This window comes from Chelonia mydas, chromosome 19 (assembly GCF_015237465.2).
Source record: "Chelonia mydas isolate rCheMyd1 chromosome 19, rCheMyd1.pri.v2, whole genome shotgun sequence".
NCBI classification, from domain to species: domain Eukaryota; kingdom Metazoa; phylum Chordata; order Testudines; family Cheloniidae; genus Chelonia; species Chelonia mydas.
The window spans coordinates 10,200,481-10,212,754 of record NC_051259.2 but is presented as its reverse complement, the minus strand read 5'-3'; the positions used below and the strand labels follow the sequence as shown (position 1 = coordinate 10,212,754).

Below are 12,274 nucleotides of genomic sequence, written 5' to 3'. Positions count from 1 at the left end.
TTCTATGGTTACTGACAACGTCCGGGGCCTTCCAGAAAAATCTGCGCAGGGGCCGCGTAGTCCCAAGGGGGAGGGGTCAAAGGTCAGGGGTTATAGGGGCGTGAGGGGCGTAAAGGGTTCTGGTTCTGGGGTGGGAGCCCTAGGGTGTCTGGGGGACTCCTGTATTAGGGTCAAAGGGAGAGGCATGGTGGTAGATGCCTGTGATGGGGTCAAAGGGGAGGAGTCATGGGCCTTGGTGATCAAAAGGGAGAGGTTATGGGACTCCATGTTCCTGGGAGGGCATCGTGGGGGTTGAAGGGGGGGGCGGGGTGCTACCTACCAAGGGAGGGCTATGTGGGGAGGGGTACCACACTTTCTGCTCATCCCACTTGGGTAGGGACTAGAGGAGCCTGTTTCCTTTCCCTCTCCTCACGGGCCCGGCGGCCTTGATGTCTGGGTTGCAAACGCTGTGAGGGAACGTTTAAACCAGGGCTTCTCAAACGCCTCCAAAGGATAGGTCAGCCTCACACATGGAACCAAGGGCAAAGAAGCAAAACCGAGGAAGACAACTCTCTGTTGCCCGAGGGCAGCCAGATTGCTGATGACAAGCTTGCGTCCTGACGGAAGGAAGTAACATGTTCCTGTCTCTAATCACAATGAAAAACACCAGGAGCAGCAAACACATGACCAAGCTGATGCATCCACTTCAATGGTCAAACAGGCTGCTGTCGATAAAGGATGGTATCACTATAGTCACTAGAGGAAATGGCTCCTAACTCTTACCATGCTGCTATTAGTAACCCAGACCAATTTCATGACTGAGGCCTGGAAAGACAGATCATTCTCTTAAGCGACACATGACGTGTCACCCTTTGTATGGACCAGTTTCTCTCTGTTTTCACCCTTTCTGGGCTACTCTGCTCGTTGCTGAGGCACCTACACAATTTAGTGATTAAACTGCTTGGGTCTTTTTGACCACAGTGTGACTGTATCAGGTTCCCCTCTTCTTGTGCACTGGAATGGGAAGGCAAAATATGGGCTCTTTTTAGACCTCTGCAAAACAGTGGGGTGGAACAAGAGATAAATGCCAGGTCCGTTTGTTCTGAGTGCAATATATCTGATCAAAACAAAGCGCCCCATTTTCACTCTGCTCTGCTTCAGAGAGATCTCGGTGCTTTCCAGTGTTAGTGGTACAAAGACACTACCTTGGGGAGATGTTTGTTTAATGATCTAAGAATCAGTTTTGAAATATTGGGACTCCTTGGAACTGCAGGTACTAATAATTAGGCTCCCTTCAGCCCTTTGTTCTTCAGAAAAAGTTAAATTTATTTCCATGCAGTTTGCTACATGTGGGTTTTTCAGACAAGATCTTCAAAATCCAGTGGGATGATTTTCAGAGGTGGTCAGCATCTGAAGCTCCCCTTGACTTCACTGAGTGCTCAGCCCATCTGAAAATCAGGTCATAAGGCCCTTTCAAGCTGCACTTTCAGTAAGAACTGTGGATTTGTCTCACTGTCCTTAGCCAAAATCTCCGTTCCACTCACTGTTGAATACAATATATGCTGACTATCCACTGCTGTGAGAGCCTTCAGCATGAAAGCTGCTGTAAAAATGACATCCAATAATATGCTGTAAGTGCAGTTCAAATAGAGGTTAGAAGGAGTTTGGAAATGTGGAGGTACTCCTTTGGGTGAAATTTGTGTTTGTGTTTCCTTATCTTGTTGGTTGCTCAGATTTTGGAGGGGAGAGAAAAGCTGAAATAGTAGTTGGTTAAGTAGGTTCTTATATTTTCACTCACAAATCCATTGCTATTTGATCTTCTAAATCCAGGGCTGAAAAAATTAAGCAACATGTATGTATCATATTGAAGAGAAAATATCTACGTTAGGATTCCTTGGAGATGATGTGTAGTAATGTGGAATTCGAGATTCTTAGTGGTGATTGTGATTCAGAAGATGGAGCTCTTCCTTCTGAAGCAGTTCTGAGCTAATGCTCCAGTATGGTATTAGGAGGTCTTGTGCTGCTGGAAGTGCCATCTTTAGGATGAAATGTAAAACTGAGGTTCTGACCATTTGTGATCACTAACAGTTCCATGGCACATTTTGCAAAGGGGGCCCAGTGTCCTGTATTTATTTATTTAGAATCATAGAATATCAGGGTTGGAAGGGACCTCAGGAGGTCATCTAGTCCAACCCCCTGCTCAAAGCAGGACCGATCCCCAATTAAATCATCCCAGCCAGGGCTTTGTCAAGCCTGACCTTAAAAACTTCTAAGGAAGGAGATTCCACCACCTCCCTAGGTAACGCATTCCAGTGTTTCACCACCCTCCTAGTGAAAAAGTTTTTCCTAATATCCAACCTAAATCTCCCCCACTGCAACTTGAGACCATTACTCCTTGTTCTGTCATCTGCTACCACTGAGAACAGTCTAGAGCCATCCTGTTTGGAACCCGCTTTCAGGTAGTTGAAAGCAGCTATCAAATCCCCCCTCATTCTTCTCTTCCGCAGACTAAACATCCCCAGTTCCCTCAGCCTCTCCTCATAAGTCATGTGTTCCAGTCCCCTAATCATTTTTGTTGCCCTCCGCTGGACTCTTTCCAATTTTTCCACATCCTACTTGTAGTGTGGGGCCCAAAACTGGACACAGTACTCCAGATGAGGCCTCACCAGTGTCGAATAGAGGGGAACGATCACGTTCCTCGATCTGCTGGCAGTGCCCCTACTTATACATCCCAAAATGCCATTGGCCTTCTTGGCAACAAGGGCACACTGTTGACTCATATCCAGCTTCTCGTCCACTGTAACCCCTAGGTCCTTTTCTGCAGAACTGCTGCCGAGCCATTCGGTCCCTAGGCTGTAGCGGTGCATTGGATTCTTCTGTCCTAAGTGCAGGACTCTGCACTTGTCCTTGTTGAACCTCATCAGATTTCTTTTGGCCCAATCCTCCAATTTGTCTAGCTCCCTCTGTATCCTATCCCTACCCTCCAGCGAATCTACCTCTCCTGCCAGTTTAGTGTCATCTGCAAACTTGCTGAGGGTGCAATCCACACCATCCTCCAGATCATTTATGAAGATATTGAACAAAACCGGCCCCAGGACCGACCCTTGGGGCACTCCACTTGATACTGGCTGCCAACTAGACATGGAGCCATTGATCACTACCCGTTAAGCCCGACAATCTAGCCAACTTTCTATCCACCTTATAGTCCATTCATCCAGCCCATACTTCTTTAACTTGCTGGCAAGAATACTGTGGGAGACCGTGTCAAAAGCTTTGCTAAAGTCAAGGAACAACACGTCCACTGCTTTCCCTTCATCCACAGAACCAGTTATCTCGTCATAGAAGGCAATTAGATTAGTCAGGCATGACTTGCCCTTGGTGAATCCATGCTGACTGTTCCTGATCACTTTCCTCTCCTCTAAGTGCTTCAGAATTGGTTCCTTGAGGACCTGCTCCATGATTTTTCCAGGGACTGAGGTGAGGCTGACTGGCCTGTAGTTCCCAGGATCCTCCTTCTTCCCTTTTTTAAAGATGGGCACTACGTTAGCCTTTTTCCAGTCGTCCGGGACTCCCCCCGATCGCCATGAGTTTTCAAAGATAATGGCCAATGACTCTGCAATCACATCCGCCAACTCCTTTAGCACTCTCGGATGCAACGCATCCGGCCCCATGGACTTGCGCGCGTCCAGCTTTTCTAAATAGTCCCGAACCACTTCTTTCTCCACGGGGCTGGTCACCTCCTCCCCACGCTGTGCTGCCCAGTGCAATAGTCTGGGAGCTGACCTTGTTCGTGAAGACAGAGGCAAAAAAACATTGAGTACATTAGCTTTTTCCACATCCTCTGTCACTAGGTTGCCTCCCTCATTCAGTAAGGGGCCCACACTTTCCTTGACTTTCTTCTTGTTGCTAACATACCTGAAGAAACCCTTCTTGTTACTCTTAACATCTCTTGCTAGCTGCAACTCCAGGTGTGATTTGGCCTTCCTGATTTCACTCCTGCATGCCCGAGCAATATTTTTATACTCATCCCTGGTCATTTGTCCAATCTTCCACCTCTTGTAAGCTTCTTTTTTGTATTTAAGAGCAGCAAGGATTTCACTGTTAAGCCAAGCTGGTCGCCTGCCATATTTACTATTCTTTCTACACATCGGGATGGTTTGTCCCTGTAACCTCAATAAGGATTCTTTAAAATACAGCCAGCTCTCCTGGACTCCTTTTCCCCTCATGTTATTCTCCCAGGGGATCTTGCCCATCAGTTCCCGGAGGGAGTCAAAGTCTGCTTTTCTGAAGTCCAGGGTCCGTATTCTGCTGCTTTCCTTTCTTCCTTGTGTCAGGATCCTGAACTCGACCATCTCATGGTCACTGACTCCCAGGTTCCCATCCACTTTAGCTTCCCCTACTAATTCTTCCTGGTTTGTGAGCAGCAGGTCAAGAAGAGCTCTGCCCCTAGCTGGTTCCTCCAGCACTTGCACCAGGAAATTGTCCCCTACATTTTCCAAGAACTTCCTGGATTGTCTGTGCACCGCTATATTGCTCTCCCAGCAGATATCAGGGTGATTAAAGTCTCCCATGAGAACCAGGGCGTGCGATCTAGTAACTTCTGCGAGTTGCCGGAAGAAAGCCTCGTCCACCTCATCCCGCTGGTCCAGTGGTCTATAGTAGACTCCCATCACCCTTGTTGCTCACACTTCTAAACTTAATCCAGAGACTCTCTCAGGTTTTTCTGCAGTTTCATACTTGAGCTCTGAGCAGTCATACTGATCTCTTACATCATTACATAAAATACCGCAATCCTAACTCGGACAAACATACTGACTTCAATGGGAATTCTGCATAATTCAAAACAGTGAATCTAACTAACCTCTCTCTGTCCAGGTTCTTATAACGTGCTCACCATCATAGTATCTGAGTCCCACTGCAGGAGAAGGTGAGAGGTTCTGCCATTAAGTTATTTCCTCCTGTGATGCTGGTAGATCAGATGCCAGCTTTTGCCATGGCTGAAGATGTCAGCTGAGCACTGACAGATAGATAGATAGCTGGAAGGAAACCAAACTAGCTCACCTGTATGTTAGTATTATTCAAGATAGGTGTTAGACTTGTAAAGACATGTTTAGTTTCTGTAAAATGCTTGTAAATTGCTGTATGCATTAATCTTACTTGTAATGTCTGTATCCCATTCTAAAATGTAATATGTCAGTTTTACTTTATAGCTGTAAAATGTTGCTCTGAATTTGTGGACCCAGGCAGGAGGAGTGGTTCTCCCACCCATCAAGAAGGGCTATCAAAACTAAGTGGACCATTGTGAAACATCACGATACAAAGACTGGATTAATGGTCCTCCCACACCTATGAAGGTGCTATGTGCAAGGAAGCTCATCTCATCAACTTGGATTATGAAAGGAAATGTAGATAGCTGGCACAAAAATTTGTCGTCTCTTTGCTGTTTGGACTCTCAAAGGGCTGGAGCTAGGAAATTAGCAGAGATTCTCGGGGTCAACTTGGGTTAGCCCTAAAAGACATTTTGGTTCTGACAGATTACTACATCTCTGTCACCTTTTGAAACCATAGACTGTAACTCATGTATGTATATCTGTTGCCTGCTTTAACCTGCAAATAACTCTTTTTTCTTTTTCCTAGTTAATGAATCCTTAGTTAGTTTACTATAGGATTGGCTACAAGTGTTATCTTTGGTGTAAGATCTGAAATACAAATTGACCTGGGGTAAGTGACTAGTCTCTTGGGACTGGAAACAACCTGAATCTTTTTGTGATCTTTGGTGTATGGCAACCAACTATCACTCATCCAGCTTGCCTGGGTGGCAAGATAGACTGGAGTGCCCAAGGGGACTGTCTGGGACTCCATGGTAAGATTGTTATAGTGCTTCAGGAGTTCACATTTGTTACTGAGTTGGTGAAATTTAATTATTGAACATACAACCGGTTTGGGGTGTTTGTCTGCTTTTTGACAGTCTGCCCTGAGGTTGGCACTCATGGTCGTGAACCACTCCAGACAGCATGACACCTCCCCCTCTGATCCTGCTGCTAGAGGTAAAGAGCTATAAAGCTTGCCTGGGATGCAGGACTCCTGAAAGAGCAGTCAATTTTCCTTTTGCTAAATGCTAACTCTGGTCACAGAGCATCTGATTAGGCAGGTTTGCAGCCCTCTCTCCAATGATATGCCATCTTAGATGGCTTTCTCTTCAGTTCTGCCTAATCTGATCATAATAGCTCATATGTAACCCGGACCTTCCTCTAGCTCTCTTATCCTGGTTTTAATTCCACAGTGAGATTTGTGGATTCTGGCACTGATCATATAGCAAGACACCTGGGGACAGAAGTGCTGATCTTATTTTATTCTAATTTCATGCAGACAGTAAATCAATGAGAGCTCAAATCAACCCTTTACTACTTACAATGCTGGTCTGGTGGACAGATGCCCGTGACTCAACCTGTCTAAATGAACCTATTAACATTATGAAAATTACACCGTTTACCATTGGGAGAAGGGGGCCAGCAGTCATTATTTTCCTAAGACTTTTCATAGTTTGGTGATCTCCACTGGGCACCTCTAGTGACAAAAAGTTCCCCGCTGCCCTGCACTGGGGAAGTGGATGTCTTCTGCTCCCTTGTAAACATGTCATCTACCTCTTTCTTCACTCCATTAGGTCCCGCTCTGTATTCCCACCTAGCTTTCCCAGCTGCTTCCCTCCCACTCACTAAGGCAAGGAACTAGACAGCATGGCTCTTCCTTCCTTCATGTTCTTTAGGATTGGGCTCCAGGAGCCTGGATGGGATAGGGGTTTCAACTAAGTGACTTCTTCCTGCCCTAGAAATTCATCTGAGTCATGGCACTCAAGTTCAAGTTGCAGTGGGGGAGATTTAGGTTGGATATTAGGAAAAACTTTTTCACTAGGAGGGTGGTGAAACACTGGAATGCGTTACCTAGGGAGGTGGTGGAATCTCCTTCCTTAGAAGTTTTTAAGGTCAGGCTTGACAAAGCCCTGGCTGGGATGATTTAATTGGGGATCGGTCCTGCTTTGAGCAGGGGGTTGGACTAGATGACCTCCTGAGGTCCCTTCCAACCCTGATATTCTATGATTTTATGATTCACTCCTTGAAATGTGAAGACATATCAATCCATGTATCTAACCTGTGTCTAATGCAATTCCTGTCTATAAACTGATGAAATCTCCAGGGAAATCAAGACAAAAAGTAAAAAGACCCTCAGACTCCCCTGTATTTCCCCCCTCCCTGAAACACGCAAGAATACCTGAGGCTCCAGCCTTCCTCTGAGCACTAGAGATGCCCTTTGTAGTTCGTTGGGTTTCTTTTCTTTATCTGCAACAACGGCAGCCTGTTGTCAACAAGGTTAAACAAACAACCTGCTGATAAAATGACTTCCAGGTTGCTCTTTCCAAGGCCAGAGTTTACAGGCTCTTTTGCTACTGGTCTCTTGCTCCAGACAAGGGGTGTGTGTGTGTGTGTGTGTGTGTGAACTCTTTGGCAATGACACCTGTCATATAGCATTGCCTGATTACATACCTGGGGCCTTGGTGCCATGGTACGGGCAAGGTTAATGACTTCATTTATACTGTTTGGGTAATCCAGATAAGAAGGCCACTCAATCTGTCATCCCGATCCTGTTCCATCCTCCTGGCCCCAACTGGCACTTTCATTGAGAAAACTCTTATCGGCACCACGTGGAGGCCCCACTTCCCTAGCCAATTAGTCCAGGGTCGAGTTGTTTTTCAATGAATGCTGCTCGGTCAAAGAGAGGTCAAGGCTGCTAAGGGGGTGTTTCACTCATCACAGAGTCTTATAAATAGAGCCAGGAATAACAGCCAAGGAGGTGAGAGGGGCTACTGAGCTGGGAGAAGCAGGCTGCAGTCAGAGAGCTTTGATTGATACAGCAGCATTTGCAAAGGACTAGTCGTGCTCACAGATCCATCTGGCCAGGTGCACAAGAGTTTCATCCTCCTTGGGACCTGACAGGATCCGCTTGCCAGGCTCAGCAATGACTACAAGCAACATGGACCTGGACTATGAGAGGTGCCGGTGCCTCAGTGAGGAGAACCAAAACGCCATCCTCTATACTCTCCTGAGCCAGAACCTGAACCACAACTGGGGCAGCCATAACCCATCCCAGCAGCGCTGCCTGTGCCAGAAACGTCGCACCGTCTGCCTCCAAACACCCCAGGTCACCTGCCAGGCAGCCTCTGATGTCCTTGTGAAAACAGTCAGCTTCATGAAGAACCTGCCCTCCTTCCAGCTGCTTCCTTGGGGAGACCAGTTGCTGCTTCTGGACAGCTGCTGGGCTCCCCTCTTCATTCTGGGGCTGGTTCAGGAGATGGTGACATTCGAGGTGATAGAAACCCCAGCCCCTAGCATGCTCAAGAGGATTCTCCTTGATGGCCAGAGTAAGAGACAGGAGCCTGAGAGGACACAGCCCACCCTAGCCGGGGTGCAGCGGCTGCAATGCTGCCTGAACACATTCTGGAGCCTGGACCTGAGCCCTAAGGAGTATGCTTACCTGAAAGGAGCCATTCTCTTTAACCCTGGTGAGTGCCTAATCCTCACACACCTTTCCTTCGGCAGGGAGAGAAGGCATGGCACACAATAGCATCTAGCAATGAATATCTATCTATCTGTCTATCCATTCATCCAGGGAGCACAAATCACTTTACAAGCTGGAAGGAGTATCCTCATTTTACAGACAGGAAAACTGAGGCACAGAGCATTTTAGGGGCTAATTTTCAGAGGTGCTGAGCATCTCCAGCTCCCATTGACTTCTGGAATTCAGGCTGTAAGTGACTTTCCCCACTCAGTCACCTGCTTTAATTCATAGATCTCGGAGTCGACTGTGCTGATAGGGATGGCTCATTAGGTTTGCAGTCTCTCAAATCCTAACAGGGTTGATTCAGTTCTTCATCTTTCTAAGGCAGATAAACTGAGTCCTATGCAGTTTACTGTGTGTGAAGAGGGAAGGGGATATTTTAAAAAAGACTTTAAAATGGAGTTCTTGCATATCCTTCAGGGACAATAGGATGTTAAGGCATGTTTTGCTAGAGCTGGGGTTTGCCCTGGCTTCATTGATCAATATTTCGCCTCCCTTGTTGTGTTACACGCTATTAAAGAACTGGTGCTCTCCACCCCAGAAGTGGCTGCATTTCAGTGGTGCTCCATGTATGAGTTAGTGAAGTACTTTAGGGTCCCTTGGAAGGCATGTGTACATGCTAAGGAGGCGCGTATATTTCTCTGCCTGTGCCTGTGTGCGGTCAGTAGAAATTGATTGTGACTCGCTAGCAATAGTGCCTAGCCAGCCTTCAGCAGAGGCACATGCACGGTAAGAGTCTGGGACTGAGGTTCTGCTTCCCAAGCTAAGTCCAACTTTAATTTGTATTTCCTGTTGTTTCTCTCTCCATAGATGTCCCAGGTCTCAGGGCCTCTTTGTACATTGAGAGCCTCCAACGGGAGGCACAGAGAGCGCTCCGAGAAGTCCTAGTGCCCCTCCACCCAGAGGACAAGGGCCGCTTTGCCCGCATCTTGCTGATTGCCTCCACCTTGAGGTCCATTCCTCCTGCACTTATCACCAATCTCTTCTTTCGACCGATCATTGGCAACGCAGACGTTATTGAGGTGATCACTGAAATGCTGTACGAAATAACCAGCAGGCGACTGACTCTTTCATCACACACAGCCTCCTAAGAGATCAGATTCAGCGGCCACTCTCACATGCACCTCCTGAGGATTGAGTTGCGTTTCAAGGGACGGTAATGTTAATCTGGGAGTGGGGATTTAGTGGGAAAGATACTGTGGACTTGCAGACACCTGGATTTGTGTTTATATTTCACTTGGGCTCAGGCAACAGCTTGAGCGGTTGAAAATCTCAGCTAAGGCACAAAACATTTAAGAATGTAACTCTTATTTAGCATTTGTTTACAGCAGACATCAGCCCCTGTACATACTGAACTCATAAAGCCAAGTCGTTTCTGAAGTGTGTGTGATGTTACTATTTCACTGCACAGTAACGTGAAAAAAGCACGACCAATGTCCTTAAAACATTCCATACAAAATAATCCTCTGGGCTGACATTTTCCCTGGGAAATATTCAGGTCAGAGAAGCACTTATCTGAGAAAGGAGGGGATTGAAACAAGGGCTTTGAACTAAATGGAGTCTTACCGTTTTAAAGGATAAAATTGCCATAGAAAGCCTCTGTTACACACACATAACCTGATTTTTAGATGTGCTCAGCACTCACTCTGCCTGCCATGCTCAGTGGATTCTGTGGGTACTCAGCACCTTTGAAAACAGGCCTGCAATACACAACACATTGGATTAGAGCATGATCCAAATTTTGTGATTCAGGGTCAAATCTCAGCCTGTTCTGCCATTGATTTCAGTGAGGCCAGGATTTCACCCTCACAGTCTATGCATACATACGGGCCTAATTCTGCAAACTGTAGTCACACTGAGCAGTACTGGGAGTGAATGGAATCACTGATCTGAGTGCTACCAGGTATTGTGGAATCAGGCCCTTATATAGTACCTGTGTGTGTGTATTGTGTGACTGGTTAACTAAGTGCCTTGAAATCTTAGAGAAGTAGCCATAAAACATCTATCCCTGTTTCAAACAGACGGTATTAAAGCGAAAAGGATTCACAGAGAGCCACATTTTGCCACCCTTACTCAAACTGAGTAGTCATGTAGAAGAAAATGGGACTACTCTGAGTAATGTACCACTTAATGTTTGTACCACTAATGTTAGGGTGGCAGAATCTAATGCCTTTTGTTAATGCATGAGCTCAAGTGGCTAAGGGCTCCATTTTAGCTAAATGTTATGAAGGTGTTTGCAGTGATATTAAGAACAGGTAGGGCTGGTGATCTTATGTCCATTTGTGTAACAGTGAGTGATATTACGTAGATGGTACACACTATAGAGGAGGAGCTGTAGTGGTTGCACAGACCATTCTGCAGCTGAGCGTCTGCTTCCTACACTACTGACTGGTTGCTCCCACTCCCCCATACTAGGTGCTGATATACACAAAGAAAACTCTTTGCACAGAGTTCAGACATCAGTATTTTGTGAGTGGATGTTCGTCTGTGATTTGTATATAAAATTCAGTAAATTATTTTTTTTAAAAATAAAATGTATTACATTTTGGAAAATGGTGGTTCTGTTTTGGAAACATTGGTGCATGTTGCATTTTACTGAAACTTAGAAAAGCCCTACACAGGTTTGAGAACCTAAAGATGATTCAAATGGGATGAGACACAGTCTCCAGAAAATGCCCTCAAAAATGCATCCTGTCTTGACAGCATTTGTCATCTTAAACTGCAAAACAAAATTAATGTTGTACATAAACATTGCTGAGGAAAGGTGTCTGATTAATAGTGATGGAGACTGAACAGGAAAATCACAGGAAGCAGAATTGCAACTTTTCCCCTATGGTGCTTCCCTTCACCAACCATACCTCAGTCCCACCCTGAAGGCATTGGGCCAGGTTCTGAAGTGATACATAAATGAGACTCCCTGACACTCACTTAGGGTGTCTCCATTAGAAAAGCTAGAGTGGCGCAGCGGCACCACTAGACTCCCTTAGGCCTGGTCTACACATAAAACTTCGATCAACCTGGTTACGTTGCACAGGATTTGAAAAATGTTGTGCCCTAAGCACTGTAGTTAGGTAGACCTAACCCCTGGTGTAGGCACGGCTATGTTGACAGAAGGATTCTTCTCTCGACCTAGCTACTGCCTCTCAGAAAGATGCGTTACCTACATTGACTGAAAAAACCTTTCCTTCTATGTGGGAAGCATCTACACTATGGCGCTACAGACACACAGCTCCAGTGCCCTAACTGTGCTGCTGTAGTATAGACATGGCCTGTATAATCTGTATACCGTGGGCCAGATTCAGAACTGATGTGGAAGAGTTGGGTGTAAGTGGGTGTTAGTCTCAGGGAGCCTTAGTTAGTGTAACATAATGTGGGTGGTCCCTGCCCCCAGCATAGACACACCTCAAAATTTAGCCCCCGGGCACTAGCGGTGAAAATAAAGTTCAGGCTCCATGTCCATTCAGTCTTTGGCCTCTCTGCAGAGCCTGCTGATTAACGGGGCCAATTTGTGCCGGTCGCTTAGTGTTGTGGCCACGTTCCACGGGGAACCGAGCTGAGACCCATTAATTGATTTCACACAGTCCACACCAGTCGCCAGATGGTTGTTTTATTCTTATTTTATTGAGCATGTAAGGAAGTGATGAATGCGTGAGTTATAACATAGGTCAGTGGTTTTCAAGCT

At 46.2% G+C, this 12,274-nt stretch overlaps 1 protein-coding gene across 1 annotated transcript; it reads left to right on the top strand.

Annotated features, from left to right (window-relative positions):
- The first annotated feature begins 7,092 nt into the window (after positions 1-7,092).
- On the top strand, positions 7,093-11,139 carry NR0B2 (nuclear receptor subfamily 0 group B member 2). Its single transcript, XM_007064815.3, has 2 exons — positions 7,093-8,536; positions 9,403-11,139. Exons 1-2 carry the CDS (start codon positions 7,993-7,995, stop codon positions 9,681-9,683), a joined length of 825 nt encoding a protein of 274 aa, XP_007064877.1. The 5' UTR covers positions 7,093-7,992; the 3' UTR covers positions 9,684-11,139.
- The last annotated feature ends 1,135 nt before the right edge of the window (positions 11,140-12,274 follow it).